This window comes from Marmota monax, unplaced genomic scaffold (assembly GCF_021218885.2).
Source record: "Marmota monax isolate L192 unplaced genomic scaffold, Marmota_monax_Labrador192_F-V1.1 WCK01_AAM20220418_F8-fsc00010, whole genome shotgun sequence".
Taxonomy (NCBI): Eukaryota; Metazoa; Chordata; class Mammalia; order Rodentia; family Sciuridae; genus Marmota; species Marmota monax.
Window position 1 is genome coordinate 201,853 of NW_026692321.1, and position 21,500 is coordinate 223,352.

General features: G+C 53.3%; 1 protein-coding gene across 1 annotated transcript in view; it reads right to left on the minus strand.

The window, feature by feature from the left end:
- Positions 1-21,500, minus strand: part of Eipr1 (EARP complex and GARP complex interacting protein 1) — a 114,694-nt gene that overhangs the window by 34,144 nt on the left and 59,050 nt on the right. Inside the window, exon 4 of the mRNA XM_046441173.2 lies at positions 14,834-14,990. Within this exon, the coding sequence (XP_046297129.1) occupies positions 14,834-14,990 (157 nt within the window). The remainder of the gene's footprint in view (positions 1-14,833; positions 14,991-21,500) is intronic.

The window sequence follows — 21,500 nt, forward strand, 5'->3', positions numbered from 1 at the left end:
GCAAAACAGAGTCAGCAGCCTGCTCATCCTCGAGCCTCCGACCTGGCCTCGTCCCAGCCTGCTGTGCAGCTGGTTACCCGTGGTTACCAGGCCATGGCTGCTCCTGTGCCTCTGTGGCCTCTTCCCCACTCTGCCCTAGTTGGAAGACTATTCCCATCATCCAAGAGCCTGGCTTTCTGGGGTGTGGGACCTTGTGCTTCCAGAGGAGAGAGACATCTCCTCCAGAAGACAATGCAGACGGCAGGGTTAGCTGACTGTGGGGCTGAGCCTGTAGCCAAGTCCTCAATCCTCTCATCAGGATTTTTTCTTTCTGGGGTAGGAACTTGAATCCTCATGGAAACAGCTTTCTCTTCCAAAAAACACAAGTGAAGAATGTCAGCAATAAGGCTTCAGCAGGTTAAGCACGTGCATGTTCTCCAGTGGCAGATTAGGACTTCCTAAAGCTGGACACACGGCTCGCACATCCAACCCCTGGGAAAGCCAAGCACTAAAGGAGAGGAAAACGGGATTTCTAATGACCGCTGGCCTTTCACTCCTCTTCAAAGACGTAAAAGTCACTGAGCATTCCAACTAATTAGAAGATGGCTTGCTGTGCAGTCAAGGGCTTTGCTTTAGCTTTTGCTCTGAGCCACCAGGGCCAGCCTGGGCCTGGAGATCGGGAGCTGCTCCTGGGTGCACAGCAGCAGCTGCTCCAAGTCATTCTAAGGTGTACTTTGCAAAGGCACATGTGCACAGCCACAAAAGCACAGTGTGGCTTCTCCAGGTGACCAGCAGGCAGCCAGTGGGCCAGGTATCCAGGCTTACACCTCCCGGACGGCCTTCCCTGGCCGCAGTGCCCAGCAGCAGAAGCCCCTGGGGTCTTACCTTCAAATCCAAGTTATGGCAGAACTTGTTTTAAGTAAAGATCTAATGAATTTACCACAAAATACAATATTTTAAAAGGGTTATAGCATGTTTCTAATGAGCAAAATGACCAGAAAACGAATGAAAGTCTTTTCCATTGGACAGAAACTCTGGTCATTCATCAGAGCTCCTAACAGACAATGACCCATTGGGATTTGGGCTTGCTGTAAAGGTGGCCCACAAAGGAAAGGCAGTGGCTTTACACCCCTGTCATCTGGCCACTACGGCCTGGGCTGCACAGCAGAGCTGGGCTGTCAACATGACTTCCTTCTGGTGAGATCCTCAGGTCAGGGGAAGACAGCGTGCTCTCGACTGGGGTGGGAGCAGCACGGGTGTCTGGCATGCCTTCATGGTCTGCAAGTGCTTCCACACAGCACCCAGACACTGAGCCACCCTCCCCTGACCAGAGTGACTGAACCCAGGCCACTCAGCCTGAGAGCACCTCATTCCTTCTATTCTCAGTTCCTCCTGCACCTGTTCTACAATACAGGACATGTCTGCGGCTGTCCTTGTTCCTCAGAGGGACAAAAGAGACACTTTCCTAAAAGCGGCCCTTGGTGTGTGTCCCTGGACCACAGCGAGCCTTCCTGGAGTACACTGGACACATGTGGTGTGTGCCCACCTGAGGGAATCTCCACCATGTCACTTTTGGAACAGAGAAAACCTGCTGCTCAGATGCTGAACCAAAGAGGCAGCAGTGAGACAGCAGGGGCCTGACACTGGGACAAGCACGCAGTGTGAAGTGACCCATGCTGTGGAGAGGCTAAAGGAAGCCCTCTGCACACAATACACCTTGAAGTGCCAAGATGCAAGTGCTGTCATGCACAAGACAATGCAGGACCAGCCCCGAGCAAGGCAGGGAAAGGGTGACTTACGGCAGGACCCTGGGCTGGGAGGTGTTGTAAGGGACCTGGCAAGGTGGCACTGCTGCTGAGTCAGGACCACATTCTAGTCCTTGTCCCCTGACCACCTTACCAGAGACTGAAAGGGCTGTAAGAGCTTAGCCCAGGCAACAACTGAACACAAGATGAGATAGATGTAGGAGCAACACCAAGGAATGGGCTCTAGACAGCATCTGAGGTGACGGCAGCATCTGGTGCAGGGCACCCCAGCCAAAGGACAAAGGGGCATAGCTGCATGCCTGGCTAGCAAGGCCAGCGGGTGTGGCCGGGTGGAGCTGGAGAAACTGGAGGCAGCATCTGCAGGCCTGGCGGGTAGGGCCTGCGCTAAGCTCTGGATAGCACTCTCCTCTCACACTTTGCCAGAGCCCAGAAGACCCCACCTTCCTTATGCTCAGTGATGAGACAGACATGGGAAGCTACGCAGCTGCCCCTCGTTAAATGGCTAGAAGTGGCAGAGGTGAGAGTTGAACTATGGGCTGACGCTGCTGCAAATCCTAACAGGTTCGCCCAGGAAGCTAGCTGGCCTCCTCCTCGCCACTGCACAAGAACTAACCCCTTGTGCTTTAGTCAGCTATTTTGCTGCCATGATTAAAGGACCAGATCAGAACAATTTTAGGGGAGGAACAGGTATATAGAGTGCTCACGGTTTCAGAGGTCCTATTCCCACAGAAGGCTGGCTCCATTCCTCAGGACTCGAAGTGAGGCAGAACATCATGGCAGAAGGAAGCAGCGCACATAGTGATTAGGAAGCAGAGAGCGAGCTCTCCACTCTCCAGATACAAATGTGTACCCAAAGCCACACCCCTAATGAGCTACTTCCTCCAGCCACATCCCACCTGCATCCAGTTTCCACTCAGTTAATCCTGTGAGGGATTAATTCACTGACTGGGTTAAGACTCCCACAACTCAATCATTTCTCCTCCAAACCTTCTTGCATTGTCTCACACGTGAGCTTTTTGGGGACACTTCACATCTAAACCATAGCATTTGAGCTTGGTACCAGCCAGAATGAGGCTCTGTGTCGGTGCCATCTATAAGGGACATAGCTGGACTGCTGTTTCTCCATAAGGACATACGCAAGAACACCTGAGAAGTGACTCAATCAAGCAACCCAAGTCAACCACCAAGGAGGCGAGGAAGAACCTTCCAGAAAATAATGAATTACTAACCTAACAGTGTGTGACTTTTCAGCCTTCAGGGATTTTTAACAACGTAACACACAACTACAGTCCAGAAGCAGGGACACGTAAGGGGGCTGCACACTGTCACCCACCTGCCTCTCTTCCCAATTTCAAGCCACACTGCCTTCATCTCTGTGTGAAGGCTTCTTCGCTGTCTCCTGGGGACACAGCAATGTTCCAGCACCACAGGTTTGTGACAGCCAACAAGCTGATACCCAGAGCAGACTGCTTATAGCAGACGCAGCAGTCTTGTGTCAGAACCCCTGGATCTGTGCTTGGTGCTGTCCTCCAGGGGCATGGGGGGAGGGGTCAGGACAGGGACACTGCTGAATTGCACATGGATTAGGGACAGTCTTGCCAGCAGGCAAGGGCAGGCCTGCAAGACGTCTCCTGATGCAAACGGCTTCAACAACAAAGACGGTCTCACCACCAATGCAGCAACCTCTTTGCAAACCAGGCCAGCATCCTTAAAGCTGTCAGGAACATTCAAAAACCCCCTTCTCAGTGCACAAAAGAATTCCAGGGAGACTCAACTTAAAGAGAAAATCTCCAGAAGAGACCAGGTGCTCAACTCTTCCGGCTCTGAAAGGCACAGAAACTTGTCTTTTGCTGTGCCATCCCACTCTCACCTGCAGCCTGAGGGCGTGAATCAGAGTGTCACCTTCTATAGGTCCTGGGTCCTCTCTGCTGTTCTTCCATCTGAGGCTAGCAGAGTGCCACCTGATGTCCCCCTGGAACTGGAAACAGTCCTGTCACATGCACAGGCCATTCCCTCTGGGAGCCCATGGTGCTGGGTCCTGCCAGGGACACAGCTTGTACTGTTTTGCTTTTAAAGCTAATACACAAAATGGGGGCTCCACCTCCCGCCCTTCCTCTCTGGACAACACAGAAGCCCATGAGTGGCAGGCCCTCGTGCTAAGGCCTGGACTTAGAACTATACGCCACACAGGCCCATCACGCATGTCCTGAAGAAGGTGTCCCGCACTGGCAGACTTCCACCATGGACGGAAGCCAAGGCTGAGCAACTGCAGGCCATGAACCAAGGGGTGGTCACCATTTGTTTCTGAGACTATTCAAGGCTGAAACTCTGCAGTCCATAAATTTAAAATGAAAAACTAACCTGCCTTTTATAGGTGTCAGGAGTCAATCTTGGCACATTGATATGGATGATCCAGAGATTCCAAAAGCAAAAAATAATAATAAGAAGAAGAAGAGCCAGGGATGTGGTTCAGTGGTGGAGCACTTGCCTATGTGTGAGGGACCCTGGGTTCAATAACCAGAACCCACGGGGGGAAGGAAAGGAAAACTAAGGACTCCAGGTAACTTTTATCGATTATGTCACCCATGGTTTGCCAATTTGTCTTTGAAAGGACTAGACAGAGAAGTCAACCAACCAAACTGGGACAGATAAGAAAGCTCATGGATTCTTCCTGCTGGACTGGTTTAGGGTGGGTTCCTTAAAGATTCTGGTAGGAGAGAGAGTGTGGGTATCCTAACAAGGAAAAGACCTAAAAACCAAGAGGCAACACCAAAATATAGGAAGAGACATACCCAGCCTCCTGCAGCCCTGGGAAGGGCAGGCAAGGCAACCTGAAAGGCAAGACATCACAGGCCAAGGGTCCCATGGCCTCCTCTGGTGACGGTTTCCATAGACAGTGACTGCAGACCTCAGTATTACAGGTGAGCACGAGGAGTTTACAGCTCAAGGTCAATAAGGAAAGCAAATAATCATATATATATACACACACACACACACACACACACAGAGAAGGCAGAGTAAATAAGAACTACCATTAAGCAAACAGAAAACCCAAGTTCATTCTCTTTAGAAATCCACCATTCCTGCAGTTGGTGCGCGAGAGTCAGACACAGGGTGGACAGCAATACGCCTGCATGGGCCTGATGGGCCACTGGTGGGGATGACCATGCTTCCTGCCTCACCTGGTGGTGCTCCAGCTCTGCCCTGTGGCCACAATTCCCTAGGTGAGAGCCTCAGGCCAAGCCTCCAGTCTGATGGCCCAACTCTGGGCTTCTCCCACTTCCCGCCTTCAGGGCTCTGTTCCATCCTACAATTCCTGTGCATGTAAGACAGGGAGTAAGTGACTAGACAAGGGCTGTTTGATCTTCTGCAGGCAAAGGAAGACTGCAACCCCAACCAGAGCTAGCAGATATGCACTTCGGAAGAGCATCTTTAAGGTGCTTCCACAGAGCTGCGCCGCGAAGAAACACCAGCTATTCCAGGGGGCTGATGGCTGAGGGAATCGCCGTGGGAAACCTGCTTTTACTACACACCCCATTATTCATCCACGGCTGATATGTAGGAAAATAGCTGCTTTATTTTGTAGGTAACAATCCAATAATCATTCCTGTTTGCAGCATACCTTGCAATAGCTGGGATATGCAAAGTGCAATAAAAAGAGAAACTATTTTATCATGGATCATCACCATGAAACCAGAGCTATAAACATGGGGAAATAACCTAGGATGTCTGCCATTCTTGCTACTCCAAACCAAGAAGTTTATTTCTTTGTTCATAAAAATCATCCACTTTTCTACTTTATCACACTCTACCAGTGACTGAGAGGACTCATGACAGTATTAACAAGTGGGGAAAGAGAAGCTTGGTCTCATGTAAGCATGCTACACCCTTCCGGATCCTGGAGAGAAAAGCAAGCACAGGAGGGCTGCTCCCGTGAACGCCCCTTTGCCAAAATAAGCAAATAAAACACGGGGACCCTGGGAAGCAGCCAGCAGGGCCACAGCAGGCAGGTGGCACCTCTGCAGGGTTCATGCCCCTCAGAGGAAGCACACCCTTTCCTCAAGCAAGAGGCTCCTGGATGGACGTGCTGGACGTGCGCTGCCCTGGGCTCCAGCACCTGGTGAGGCAGTTCCAGAGACACGGAGAAGCTCTCACAGAAGCCACAATGTAAATTAACCTTGATGTACACCGGAACACCCCCACGGAAGTGGGGGTGCCAAGGCCTACAAAAGAGGGAGCTACCACTGTTAGATGGTGGAGTCACCGCTCTGCCACATAGGGCAGAGGTCACACACTGCCAGGACATGAGGGTGTCAGGTGCCTTGCCTGCTCCATGTGCACCCTACAGTCTGAGTTCACTATTACTCTGACAAAAGGAAGATCTTAAAATATATGTCTATGCAATAGTGATTAAGTCATTGGTTAGACACCAAATGTTGAAAACCCCTTTAAGAAAAGGATTTAAAAAAATTACTTCCCAGTTCACAAAATCTCCCTTAAAACATACCGATTTGGCAACCTGGCTCAGTTTCAGAAGTTTCTTTCTGCTCAAAAATTTGCAATAAGCACAAAGCAGCAGCATTGTGCAAGAGCCACAGGAGTGGCACAAGAAACAAGCCCACCATGAAGGAGACCCAGTTTGATCAATCTGCATAAGGACAAGATCTTCACATTGGAGCACAAGGAACACCTGCAGGGACAGACCCACGTTGACAGGCTGCCTGGCAACACATCTGATGTAACAGCCTGTGACCTCGAAACCAGGCAATGGGGTATTGAAAAGCCTGTTCTGTTTTCCATCTCACCAAGACAAACTCATGGCTCCATCAACCAAGTCACTCCGCCTGCAGGCAGATAAAAGCAGAGGGCAAGCGCAGGTGTGGTGAGGGCAAGCACAGGTGTGGTGAGGGCAAGCGCAGGTGGGTGAGGGCAAGCGCAGGTGTGGTGAGGGCAAGCGCAGGTGGGTGAGGGCAAGCGCAGGTGGGTGAGGGCAAGCGCAGGTGGGTGAGGGCAAGCGCAGGTGGGTGAGGGCAAGCGCAGGTGTGGTGAGGGCAAGCGCAGGTGGGTGAGGGCAAGCGCAGGTGGGTGAGGCCAAGCGCAGGTGGGTGAGGCCAAGCGCAGGTGGGTGAGGGCAAGCGCAGGTGGGTGAGGGCAAGCGCAGGTGTGGTGTGGGCAAGAACAGGTGGGTGAGGGCAAGCACAGGTGGGTGAGGGCAAGCACAGGTGGGTGAGGGCAAGCGCAGGTGGGTGAGGCCAAGCGCAGGTGGGTGAGGGCAAGCGCAGGTGTGGTGTGGGCAAGCGCAGGTGGGTGAGGGCAAGCGCAGGTGGGTGAGGGCAAGCGCAGGTGGGTGAGGGCAAGCGCAGGTGGGTGAGGGCAAGCGCAGGTGTGGTGTGGGCAAGCGCAGGTGTGGTGTGGGCAAGCGCAGGTGGGTGAGGGCAAGCGCAGGTGTGGTGAGGGCAAGCGCAGGTGGGTGAGGGCAAGCGCAGGTGGGTGTGGGCAAGCGCAGGTGGGTGAGGGCAAGCGCAGGTGGGTGTGGGCAAGCGCAGGTGTGGTGTGGGCAAGCGCAGGTGTGGTGTGGGCAAGCGCAGGTGGGTGAGGGCAAGCGCAGGTGGGTGAGGGCAAGCGCAGGTGGGTGTGGGCAAGCGCAGGTGTGGTGTGGGCAAGCGCAGGTGTGGTGTGGGCAAGCACAGGTGGGTGAGGGCAAGCGCAGGTGTGGTGAGGGCAAGCGCAGGTGTGGTGAGGGCAAGCGCAGGTGGGTGAGGGCAAGCGCAGGTGGGTGAGGGCAAGCGCAGGTGTGGTGAGGGCAAGCGCAGGTGTGGTGAGGGCAAGCGCAGGTGTGGTGAGGGCAAGCGCAGGTGTGGTGAGGGCAAGCGCAGGTGTGGTGAGGGCAAGCGCAGGTGGGTGAGGGCAAGCGCAGGTGGGTGAGGGCAAGCGCAGGTGGGTGAGGGCAAGCGCAGGTGGGTGAGGGCAAGCTTGTTCTCCATACACATGTGAAGATAAGGTGCACAGGGGCCATCTCAGCACTGAGCAGAGGGACTCAGTCGAGGCCAACCAGACCTGTGGGCGGAGCGCAATTTCCAGTCTCCAGAATCCACAGCCATGAACTCTGCTGTTTAAAGGCTACCCGGTGGCTGGCATTTTGTCACAGCAGCTTCTTGGCTTTCCCACCGGATTCACTAGTAAGCGAGTCTGCTGACGTGTGCGGGGAGACACCCACTGGGTTGCTGAGAGGAAGGACTGATACGCACTTCTGAGCCAGTGTTTAGTGAACAACTGAATGAGTGTCTCTTTGCTGTGAATAGTTACCTATACTTCCTGTACTTTTTGGCCAAACTCTTGTACTCTGGATCTTCCTAGAATGGGTTGTGCCTACACAATGCATATTACAAGTGTTCCCTCCTCATCATCCCCTCTTTCTAATACTCCCCTTTAGTTACACGGAAAAAGGGAGACTGTGATGCCCATTCCCACTATACAATGGGGACTTTAAGAAAGCTTTAAAGATGGCGTTTTTGGTATGGACCCAGAACACCATGAGACGGTTCTTCTGCATAGACTAAGGTCTGTTGGGCAAAATTCCAGGGTCCTTGTGAAAGCTGGTGGACGGCATCAGTAACAAGCTGGTGAGCAGGGCAGCAGCTCCTAGGTGTCAGTTTTTAAAACCCCGCTCTTAGGGGTACCTAGGTCTGGTGTGATTAGCCAGCACTGGCATGGATCTCATAAAAACCTGATCACACTCTGACGATGACATTGTCACTGGCAGGGCAATCGCAGCATAGGATCTGTGAAAACGTCAAACATTGTCTTACCCTCAAAGGCGACTTTTCCAAGATGTTGAGAATAACTATCAATTCGCTCTTTGTAACATTTAACCAGAGCCAATTTCCACTCTTCTGGCACACTGAACTAAAAAGAAAAAAATAAAGAGGCAACGTCCTGTCTGGTGGGCCCCCATGTGGCTTTTCTCCCCCTCCCCAGTCTCAACACCCAGGCTTGTGCCCTTTCCTGCCTTCCAACAAGGTCCTCACACATAGTGGCCTGCCTGCCACTCCAGTGTGACATTTACTGCATCCCCACAGCAGGTTTCCTCCCAGCAGCTGGCTCAGGAGGCCAGGTTGGCTGGCCACTGTGCAGAGCCACAGGATGCAGAATGCCACCAGAGAAACATACCATGTTGAACAGCATGCCTAACTCCGTCCACACCTGGATCATGGTGGCAGGAGCCAGGACAATACAACAGCTGACGGTCCTCAAACTTACCCCCATCTTTCAAAAGCTTGTTGTGACTGATTTTAGTAACTTCTCCTTTAAAGGAGATTTTCATCATCCAAGAAAACAAGGCGATTTGTGTGACTGCTCTTGATACACCTCTTGGGGAACAGTGCCCAACAGGAATGGGCCCATGTTCCCAGTGTTTTGACTTTGCTTCCACTCGCCAGCAGGGAACATTCATCTGCAGGTGAGGGGCACGGCTCCTAAGCAGCTGGAGGGCCTCTTGATCATCAAAGGCGATGGAGACCACACAATCACCCTGTTGTGGCTAATCAGCCAGCGAAGCCCCGGGGATGATGAAGCATTGTGCAGACTCTCAGAAATAATCAACTCCTTCCCCTCAGAGTTCCAGGAAACCTCCTCTCCATCTGGGCTCCTGAGACAGTGGTGTAAACCTCAGTGGGCAAGTGTAAAGTGCAGGAGGTGTTAGCGAACGCAGTGGGTCTACAGCCGGTGGCCCAGTGCTAATGTCCATTCTGCACACTGAAAAAAAAGTCTAACTATGAGTTTCATGTGTGTCCCAAGGAGAAACCCAACTCTGCAGAAGCACAACACATGCCACAATAAGAAGCACTGTAAAGAGATCTTCCATGTCTGCTCCCCAAAAGTGAAAAAGCACAGTCCGCTGAAGTACAATACTAGGGCAACCCCTCTCAGCATCAGGGTCTACAGCAGTGGCAAGGCAGACTCTAATGCTACTCGTGTATCGATGTCCCAAATTGTTCCAGAAAGAATTTAAGTTAGCCAACAGGCCAATGTGAAATATGGCCGTGTGAGATGAACTGAAGGTGGTCAGGACATCACACCACACCAGAGGGTGAAAGGTGCCTAGGGCCTCCCTGGGCCTGCACCCACTCCAGGCAGGGAGCAGCCTCTGCTCACAGACTTCACCCAGGAGGGAGTGGTCTGGACGGCTCCCGCCCTGCGGCTGTATGCCACGGCCCTGTGCAGGTAGGTTCCCCTCTGATCACAGACTTCACCCAGGAGGCTGTATGCCGAGGCCCTGTCCGAGTAGGCTCCTCTTACGGTGGCAGCAGGCACGGGGACCACCTCACTGCAAAGGGAGCAGGGAAGGAAGGTCTGCCACTTATTTCTGATGAGTAAAGTCAGGTGGCACTGAGTGTCAAAGAGAGGCTGTGGCAGCCCATGAGCTTAGAGAAGAAACGGCATTGGCCATTCCAAATCACCCCACTCACAGGAATGCAGGGCCTGAAGAGAAATGGCCAGCCCACGCTGACAGCACAAGCAGTTGCATGTCCGAAGAGGGGGTGCAGGCCCAGGCCTAACTATGCTGCCTTTCCCAGAGCAAATGCACACTGACCCCAGAAATGACTCCAGAGTGCATGGGGCAGGCCAGGCACAGTGCTGCCTGCCTATGATCCCAGCCACTCGGGAGGCTGAGGCAGGTCTCCTCCTGGCAAGACTGAGGCCAGCCTGGACAACCTGTTGAGTCCCTACCTCAAAACAAGAGAGCTGAGGATGTGTCTCAGTGGCAATACTCCCTGAATTTGTTTGCCAGTAAACCCCCCAAAAACAAAGAGTGCAGAGGAGAAACATGCTAGAAAATAACAAAGCTTATTATCTTCCAAATAAGCAGCTCCCCCAGGAAGCTCAGCTGGTTCATATTTACATTTTGAAAAGGACTAGCTAGAGGACACTGGACACTCTGAGACCATTCTGATAGATAAATCAACATATCCAGCAACCAAAACAACTTTCAGATCACAGGTGACGACGGTCACAAATGGCTCCTTCTAGAAGCCCTTTTAGCTGGGATGCAACGAGGTGCTTCTGAAGTCCTGGGTCGGAATGCCCACCACCAGTCCCAGCACCCCAACTCAGAATGCACAAGCCCAAGTACATTCTCCTTGGTGCTGAGGACCCAGCCTGCAGCCAGCCTCCCTCTGTGCCCAGAGCTGTCCTGGGTGCTGAGGACCCAGCCTGGAGCCAGCCTCCCTCTGTGCCCAGAGCTGTCCTGGGTGCTGAGGACCCAGCCTGGAGCCAGCCTCCCTCTGTGCCCAGAGCTGTCCTGGGTGCTGAGGACTCAGCCTGGAGTGCGCCTCTCTCTGTGCCTGGTGCTGTCCTTGGTGCTGAGGACGAGGCCTGGGACAGGGCTCCTCTATATCTGGTGCCGTCCTTGTTGTTGACAACAAGGTCTGGAGCCCACCTCCCTCTGTGCCCAGTGCTGTCCTTGATGCTGAGGACTGGGGCCCATCTTCCTTTGTGCCTGGCACTGTCCTTGGTGCTGAGGATGCAGTCTTGAGTCCAGGTCTCCTCCTGGCACTGTCCTCTGTGACCGAACCCACCTACTCTGTGCCTGGAGTTGCACTTGGTGCTGGCCTTCCATATCTGCTGGGGCTTGCCACCCAATGTGCTGAGTGCTGTCCTCAGGCTGAGGACACAGCCTAGAGCCCTTCTCCCTGTGTCTTGAGCTCTCTGGCCTGGCATTGTCCTGGGTGCCTGAACCAGCCTCCTCTGCACCTGGTGCTGTCCTTGGTGCTCATAAGGTGGCTTAGAGCCCGGCTCTCTTGCCTGTCTTCCCTGAAGATGAAGCCCTGAGCCTGACCGAGTTGGCGTTTCAGAGGAAGCTGGGACTCCACAGAGAACATCACCCTCGAGTGGGAACAGAAGTGGGAACACCAAGCAGAGATGGCAGCCATGAGGATGAAGCCCCCGTGACGTCAGGCATTCATGGTGGATGGGTGGGCCCTTGATTCTTTAGAGGACACTCAAGCTGAGCACCAGAGGTCTTTTCACAGTGGGAGCTGCTGGCAATCACTCTGTCAACCCTGTCTGTTGGGGGGCTGAAAACAGCATGAGGGGTGTCCTAGGTCAGGACTGAATGCTGCTCCCCAACAAATGGATGCTGAAATGGCTGAGGACAGATGCCCCCAACACTTCCCCTTGGGGGAGACAGGGAGGGCACACCCCAAGCCAGCAGGGCATATGACCTGAGGCGGGGAGACCTGGTGGATGGAGCATGGGAACTAGGTAGCTTTCCTGCATGCTCTCCGACAGCCAGCAGCATTGTTCAGGAAAGTCTAAGGGCCTCTCCTAGCGATTCTCAGGGTCGACTGATAAGCCAAAAGGAAAGCATGCCCCTGATCACTGTGTCCAGCCCCCAATGGATCCATCACACTTGTGACTTAAATTTTCAAAACTAAAATTTCTTGTCTAATAAAACCTGGAAATCACTGAAGATTCTTCAAAGAATAACCCTGACTACACCCAGTGTTGGTGAGGACACAGGCTGGTCCTCGTGCATGTGGGGGACATCAAATATCCCTGGTGACACTCAGTGCTGTTGAGGACAGTCCTTGTGCATTGCAGGGAACATTGAATATCCCTGACCACAACCAGTGCTGGCGAGGACAGAGGCTGGTCCACATGCCCAACAGCGAGACATCAAATGTGCAGTCACTCTGGGAAAGAAGTACCCTTTCTTAAGAACCCATGGCACTATGGCAGAGCCAGTCGGCAAGGGCAGTGAGTGCTGGCACTGACTGCAGCTTTACACGTGATGGAACCAGCATCCTCCAGCAGGTTCGGGTAGACAGACGGAGGTGCATGGTACCAGGGAATACTCCTCAGCAACAAAAGGAAACTGGCTATCAGTCAACACACACAACAACTCCAGGGAATTAAAAAAGTCAGTATCAAGGTTACACAGTGCATAACTTCACTTTATAATCTTCTAGAAATGACCAAATTAGGGATGAAGCACAGAATAGCGCTTGCAGATATTAAAGAAGGAAGGACCCGTGGGCGAGCTGCTCTAGACTGTTCTGGAGGCTCCCACGCAAGCACGAGAACCCACGCAGGGCTGGCAAAAGGTGCAGAGCCTACGTGCAGGTGGAGGCCTCTCACTGCTGCCACAGGTACCAAGGAGACCGGTGGAGGGCGTACAGGGTTTGTGCTCTCCCTACAACTGCTGCTGAATCTGCAATGACCTCAATGTGAAACACTCAAAACAGACACACGGGGAAAAATATGCACTGATGTTCTAGATGACAGAGAAGAGCTCAAGAAATGCTTTGAACAGCAGCGGCAAAGTCAGAACAGATAGCACTCCGGTGACTCTGAGAACAGCCGACTGTGTTTGAACACCACAACCACTTCACAACAAGCCTCCCTTTCATGGGAGGTGTGCATGGTGCAGTTTAGTGTCCCAAGCTAATATTCAGCATTCAGTTCCTGACAGGTGTGCGTGCGCGCGCACACACCCACACCCACACCCACAGACACAGCCTGCTCTCTGGATTTCATCTGACAGGTGCGTGCACAAGGTAGGCAGCCAGGAAAGCAGCCTGATGGCTCCACAGCCCCTCCTGAGCTCACCATCTCTGCTCTCATGGCCCTCCCTGAGCAACTTCTGGCCCACCTGGGGCTTGTCTGCTCCCACACCACTGTGCCTCCAGGGACGAGGGACACACACAATGTGCATGCTTATAGACACCTACACAAATGTCTGTTTGCTGGGCAATGTGGCCACTGAATGTGGGACTCTGGATGGAGCTGTGAGACGTGCACAGGGAATCTAATGGTGGGCAGCCAAGTGACAGCACGAAAGCAACTGCTCCTGGGGCCTCAGGACTCACCAGCCACCAACTCCGCAAGGTCGGGCATGAGGTGAATACTCAAGGCAGCTCTCTAACAAGGAAGAACCACGGAGCAGGCGGAAGCAAAACCACGGTAAAATCAAATCCTCCTCAGTGATATGGGGCCTCCTGAGCTCAGACTGCCTGACTGTGCACTGCTCCAAAACCTTGTCAAGGACCAGGCCTCACAATGGAGCCTGGACCAACACTCAGCCCTGTCAGGACACTCAGTCCTCGAGCAGTCTGACTCGCAGCTTCCTCTAGGGCTCTGGCACACAGCTCATTAGTACTCATCACCACAGCTTCCTGCCCACGACACTCTGAGTCTCCCCTGGAGACAGGGACTCCTCGAGGCCAGGTCCCGGAACTCTCACCTGCTGTCCCTAGAGCCTAGGAGGGCGCATGCAGCAGATGCTTAGTAATAAGCATGTTATGGGTTGAATCTGTTTCACTGGCACAGCTATGACAGAAGCAAGCGTAGAGAGGTACAGGCCTCCTTCCGGATGCATGAGAGTGCACACACATACACACACATCCAAGTTTCGCTGTACTAAGCAAAGTAATCACGGTCACTATAAATACCCATAACGTTATGCCCCAGAGTCCCTCCTGGAAATCATGGCCTCTAATGTTATCATGGCTTCAGCACCATCAGAGACCAGCCATGACTGCTGTGCAAAGATGCCTCTGGAGTGGCTAGGTGAGTGGACACAGCCAACCTCTGACTACACAGGCAGCAACTGGCCAAAAAGCCTCTACAAATGGCAGTCACATCTCCTGTCGCCTGACACACCAAGGGACTGATGGGGAAAACAAAGCTGAAGACGCAGAGACAACAGAAGGCCTAGGACATGGTAAACCAGGCACACAGCCTTCACGCAAAGGCCATGGGAAGAGAGCTGGCTGCCCTCGGCGTGAGGCACGACCTGTGGAAAGCGCTGCACAGGGCAGGCTGATTCTGTCAGGTGACTGTGGGCAACACTGCTTAGACCAAGAGGAAAAGAAGGGACACAGGCTCTGCACCATGCATATGGTGAGCTTCCAGAAGCAAGGTTAATCTAGAACACAACAAGGACCCCCACACACTAAAAACAAACAAACAAACAAAAACAAATGGAGGCACAGCGTCTGTCAAGAGTGCAGGTGGTCCCTGCGCAGAATGAGGCCCTGAGCAGCGTGCAGGCTCGTCCTGGGCCTATGCCACGTGCAGCACCCTACCAGGCCACATTGCCATGGGCTGTGTTGTCCAGGTGGCAGAGCAGCTCCAGGGTCTGGGCGGTGCTTGCAGAGTCGTCGGGGGACTCCTGGCTTCCAGACTCCAGCTCCTTGGGCATCCTCCACACGGCCGCACGTGCCTGGACTCGGCTGTCGGAGGCTGAGCAACAGAGGAGAAAGTCAGCAGGGTGTCTGCAGACAGCACAGCGCACTTACATGGCCGCGGCTGCCCCGTCTGCTGGGCAGGCGGCATCAGCTCCAGGCACCGCCCAGAGACAGCAGCAGTGAGCCCACCTTGTCCTTGATTTAAAGCCTGCATTGTGGTTCAAAAAAAATTTAATTTCCTCAAAATCAATTTCCTCCCACTGTTTTCCAACGGCTCTGCAAAATAGGAGCCAAACAAGGGATGCGGAAACCTTCAGCAGGCACGCAGCTCGTGTCTGGGGGCCACTAAACAGGTCTCTCTGCTCACGGCTTTCGGGGCCTCCTAACAGGTGCTGGGCCCGTGAGATGTCTGGAAACACTGCCACGCCTGGGCCTGCCCAGTTCACCCGAGGTGCTGAGCGTCTGGCTCAGAGGGCAAGGCCACTCAGAGATGCCTCAGGCTGAAGACAGACACCCCATTCGCGCCCCGGCAGCCAGCAGAGAGCAGCCCCACACCTGCAGCCCCTCCATGACGTCCCCCCACCACCACTAACACGGTGTCCTCACGGCTCTGCCTCCAGTGGCCCCGCAGCCTGCTTGCTCAGCCTTTCACTCCTCAGGGCCCAGGGACCTGGCTTTCCCAGCGGCCCCTGAAAAGCCACTGGGCGAGCAAGCTGAGAAGGGCCGGGGCCAGCACTTGGCCCCCAGAAAGTTCTCAGTGTGTCCAAGTTCTACAAAACCAGATGGAATGAGATTCCTAGACAGAGACCCTTCTGCATTCTGCTTTCCATTTAATTTTAAATTGCAAATGTGCTAAACACCTTCCTTTCTCTTTTAAAGACCACCTCAATGATCAGGTCCAAATATTAAGCAATCAAGCAGCATCAAGTGAAGACCACGACACACCCTGTCGGATGTCAGAAGAAAATGCACCTGGCAGTGTCTTTCCCTACACAGGAAGGAAGACACCACGCGGGCCCCGCGCAGGGAGGAGGCCTCAGGAGTGTGAAAGCACGCCACCCACCTAGTTTGGATGGTCGCTCACCTCGACACCACAGGTGAGCCACAGGTATCCATAGCAGTGGACACGAGGACAGCACACGAGGCCTCCTGGCTGCCATCTCCATCCACAGTCAAACACCAGCCTGCAGGAGGGCCCCAGTGCTCCTCTCGCACGCTTGGTTAGTGTTGAGAAAACACGGAACTCTCTCTTAGAGGGAATCCCACAGAGAGCAGTGTGCCCACACGGTAATGCTAACACCTCTGCCAACTAGGGGAAGGCGAGGCCCAGTGCCTTCCGCTTCCATCTCCACAGACGTCCATTTCCTGCTGAGACGCGTGGCCACGCAGCACCCCTGCAGAGCCCCGGGGTGCCAGGAGAAGGCCCAAAGGGAGCCGGCAGCTTTACCTGGGAGAGCAGGGGAGCCCTGCAGCGCTGACCCAGCCGAGGGGCCCACTCGGCCGCCTTCCTAAGGGTCAGAGACAGACGCCCCACCTGAGGCATGGAGGACTACAGACCCCAGAAGAAAGGGAAGCACCAGGACCACGGCGGCAGGGGGAGAAAATGGCCGTTCTGTGATAGACCAGCCTGTGGCCGACGTCCCTGGCCCAGGCCCTGTGCTGGAGGACTCTGCCCAGCTACATTCCAGAACTGCCTGCTCATGCAACTCCTTGACCACTTCCTGTGATCACAAAGGCTAAAACACTCCAATCGCTGCCTCCCTTCAAAGTCTGCCTCAGGTAGGAGGCCCAAGTGACACGCTGGACGTCTAAGAGGCTTCACCCCTGTCCATGCACATCACCACCTGCCACACTGGAGGTCATTACCTCGACAGTGTGGGGTCAGCAATGTTATGAAACAAATGTGAGCTGTCCCCCCAAAGCGCATGTGAGACAATGCATTAAATCTCAAAGGTGAAACGGCTGGTCTGAGCCCCTTAACTTAGTCAGCACGTTAGTCCACCTGGAGGGGTTAACTGGGCGGTGACTGGAACAGGTGGGGTGTGCCTCTGGGGTTTATATTTTGTCCCTAATGAGCCAAGAGTAGTCTCTTCCTGCTTCCTGTCATGTCCTGAGCTGCTTTCTTCCACCACACTCTTCTGCCACCGTGTTCTGCCTCACCTTGGAGCCAGAGTAATGCAGTCAGATGTCTATGGACCCAGACCTCTGAAACCATGAATCCCAAATAGACTTCTCTTCCTCTAAAATTGTTCTTGTTGGGTCTTTTGGCCACAGCAGCAAAAAAGTTGACTACAACAGCCACTGAGCAACCAAAGGCAACACCACAACAAACGCACACCCCCACCAGGGGCTCCCCAAAGCCCCCGGAACAGGCCCAAGAGGAGCTAAAGACATAACCCACCAGGAGAGGAGAGAGAAGGAAACTTTCAAAGCTGGAAAGCAAGTGGTCCAGAGCCCAAAGATTTAGCACACCCAAGAAAATGGACTCCTGGCAAAGCACAGGTAAAGCTTAAAACACAGTCCTCTCGTCCACGGCCCACACAGGCAAGATATGCTGTGCCCCGCTACGTGTAGTGAGCTGGCCACAAAATACGGCAAAAAATCACAACACAAATAATTTTAAAAAGCGAGGGTGTGATGCCTCTGCGACCTTAAGGTCCTGCCTCCACACTCGAAGTAGATAGTGAGCCCACGGTTTTTATTTTTATATGGTAGATACACAAAGGTTTTTCTATAGAATGTTCTTTACCCAGTAAGGCAGGGGGTGGGCTGTCCAAGCCCGAAGGGTAACGCCCAACTCTGGAGCTACAGAGCAGCCTCCATGGCCAAATAAGACTAAAGTCATGTGCTTTGCGTAATAAGCCACAGAATGACTTGCAATGGCAGACCAAACCTCCTTAGCTTCAAGGCCAAGTAGAGGCTTTGCAAACAGCTCAGAGGTGGCCCCCCCACAGTCCCCTGATCTTGGACCCATTCAGTGGTCATCTCTGTGGCCCACACACGTAGCATGCGAATGACACACTGGGCAGCTTTTGACATGTCCGTCCTGGGTCTGTGGCCATGGAAGGTCAAGGGGAAGCCTCTTGGGATGTGGACACACACGCCTACTCCAGGAATCAAGGAGATGGAGGGGCATGGCTTGGATCACTTCACACTGGCCTCTGCAGAAGGGCAGCAGGCCCTAGACAATGACTGTAGACTACACTAAGATTCACAAAGCAGGAGGCCTGCTCACAGATGTGGCACCAGATGTGGACTCAAAGCAGACTCACAGCCTCTAGAACATGATGTCTGCACACTGTCTCCAGAAGCACCTGCCCACCCCAGTGAAGAATCAGGTCAGGAGCCACCTGTGTGCACAGCACAGGAAACCAGCCCACAGGCTGCTGTGGAGCCAGGGCAGCTCCCCTCCTCCAGTCACACCAGAGTCCAGAGGCTCCTGGACACCCCGGGAGCACCACTTGACCCAGTGCACCGATGACGGCACACTGCCTGGGCAGCGGAAGGGTGCAAGAGGCAGACTGTCGAGACTCAGGGACCTGCCACTCCAGCGAGGTTCAAGGGAAGAGCAGGACATATGAGCGAGAAACCAATGGTGCTGCGTCACACCCACCCAGGAGGTGCGGTGCCCAGTTAGCCTCCTCGCACTGCAGGTGATGCCCCTAAGACACTGGGATCCACCCAGCATGAGAGGCTGAGTGGCCCTGTCATGAGTTCAGCTGGGGAGGAGGCAGCTAGCCTCACCTTGGGGTCACACTACCTCAGGACCCTGCTACCATGGAAGGTGTCGATGGCAAAAGCGCGCAGCGCAATGCTGCAGGAATGCCATGCTATCTCCAGCAGAGAGACTCCATGTGAGAACCTGCTCTGCCATGCTGCTGGGCCCTGACAGGCAGAACCCTGACCCTGGGCCACTCACAAGTCATGCCCAGTCATATCGACCAGGTCATGGAGTCAGACAGTCAGCAGCTATCCACTATAAAGACAGAGCACCCAGGACACAGCCAGGAAGACCGGGAGTGGAGGGGTGGCACAGAAGTACCGAGTAGGTACCTAGATGACACAGGACCCAGCAGCACCCCAAGACCACTTGTGGACCTTGTATTCCTTGCTGAAGGAGAAAGAAGAGGCTGGGCCAGCTTATGGATGGGAGGGCACAGCACAGAGGCACAAGCCAGAGAGGGGCAGCAGCCCTCCAACAGCCACATTCTAGAGAGGATGCCTGGGAGCCACGGTGTGAGAAGACGGTGCCAGGCGCAGGCCATAAGCACTGCACAGACCATCTTTGTAGCACACAAGGCACGAGGCACACACTCAAGGGTGTGTCCAGTGGCCTGGCTGGCTGGTCAGCACACTAGAAAGAAAAAGACTGAAAGAATGGAGACCCACAGGGCCAGCTGGGGTCACGGGGACACCCAGGCCTCATCTACCTTAGAAATGGAGAGTTCCTTCTCTCCTGAACAGACAGCCACAAGTGTGAGCACACAACCAGGGAAGCCGCTGTATGATGGGAGCACAAAGGAGCAGGCCCCAACCACAGGACTCATGCCCACCACAGTTCCCCCCCCGAGGCTGTGGGGCCAACAGAGCCATGGACTGTCCAGCACGGGCACCTCCTGTTGCAGCACATACACAGAAGTAGGTACTCGTGCATAGCTTTGTGCCCCCCAGCAGATGGTGGTATGGTACAAGGAGCTTTATTTTTAATTAATGAAAACTATATATTTATAGTGTATTAACAAGACATGGAGCCAGCAACACACACTGTGCCTGACATACTTATTTTGTTGTTGCTGCTGCGGTTGTGAAAAACACCTAAAATTATCTCTCACCAATTTCCAGGCACACAATACACTGGTATGAACCCCAGTTACCAGGAGGCACCCGAGGAACTTACCTGGAACTCACTCCTTATGGCTGGCTCCCCGCTGACCAACCTCTCCCCTGTGCCCAGGCTGACTCTGTCCCTGGTGACAACCACTATCCCCCTACTCTGTGAGCTGGTCTCAGCTTCCATATCCAGGTGAGATGAAGAAGAGCTCCCAGGCCCAACTCACTGCACTCAGCATGAGGTCCTCAGGGTTCATCCCAGTTGTCACAAGTAACAGGCTGAAGATCCAAGGTACACCTCTCTTTCCTTATCCGTCCTGGAGAATGTCCCCACCGTACCTATGTACCACGTGTTCTTTATCTGTCCATCACCAATGGAAACGTTGGTAGATTCTGTATCGGGTCGTCTTCAAGTCACATGCCCTGAATGAACTGCGTAAGTAAAGAAAGGAAGGGCTGGGCTGCAGCTCAGGGTGTGGCGCTTGCCTAACAAGGCACTGGGCTCGATCCTTGGCGCCAATAAAAACAAGTAAATAAAATAAAGGTCAAACTCCTTTTTAAAAAGCTAATGAATGAAAACCAGGAAGCCAGGAAACACTGTAGGGACACGTTCAAGAACAGAGTAAAAAAAGGACGTTCCTCCTGGCTGGGACAGATCAGGTCAAGGATGGTGGACACAGACCTATCTTGACACTTTGCAAAATACTAATCAATCAATGTATTTTTCTAAAAATCAGTTAATAAAAAGAAAAAAAAAACTTTAAGGAATATCTAATATGTTAAATTTTTATTTAGGTTTTCTGACTGCCAAGAAATTAGGTCCTATGATGTAACTGCCTGTCCTCAACTAACAGTACAGTGACTAGGAGCCTCCAGAGGCCAGGGCCCAAGGCCTCTGTATAAAACCACGCCTAATACAATTTTCTTTCCAGAGCTTGCTCTGAAAATCTGGTGAGTGCAAAGTGAGTTAAAAGTCCCACACTGAAAACTGTAAACATGAGACATTACCTGAAACCAGAACACTGGAGTGCTCTGCACACAGGAGGCACCGGCTGAACACCCTGACCCCAGAGCCGCCCATGGCTACAAAACTGGATGAGCAGAGGCACCCTGGCTCTGAGGACTGTGGCAGGCATTATTGGCAACTCCAATCCTCAGAAGCGGTTGAAGCTCAAGATAAACAGCACCAAGTGAGAACCAGGGGGTATGCCCTCGGAGATGTACAAACTGGCTCTGAAGCTCAAGATTTCCATGCTGTGTGAACTACAGCAGAGCTTTCAATGCACACCCAGCAGATATCAAAGAAACCAAGGCATTTTAAAAAGAAAAATCCACTTCAGAAGGAAAACACTGTAATAGCCAGGGCGGCATTCGCCTTTCATCTCTGTTTTTAAGACTGCCAAGAAATTAGGTCCTATGATGTAACTGTCTGTCCTGAATTAACAGTACAGTGACTAGGAGCCCCCAGAGGGCAGGGCCCAAGGGCTCTGTATAAAACCACGCCTAAAGCACAAAGCACAGGCTCTGCCTGAAGCCACGGCCACAGCATGGGGCGCAGGCTCAGAGAGAAACCATGCCCACGGCAAAATCATGGGCTCTGTATGAAACCACACCATGGCACATAGCACAGGCTCCCTACAAAACCAAGTCTACAGCATAAAGCTCAGGCTCCATGTAAAAACAAGCCATAGCACAGGGCATAGGCCTGTATAAACCGAGCCCCGGTATTGAGCAC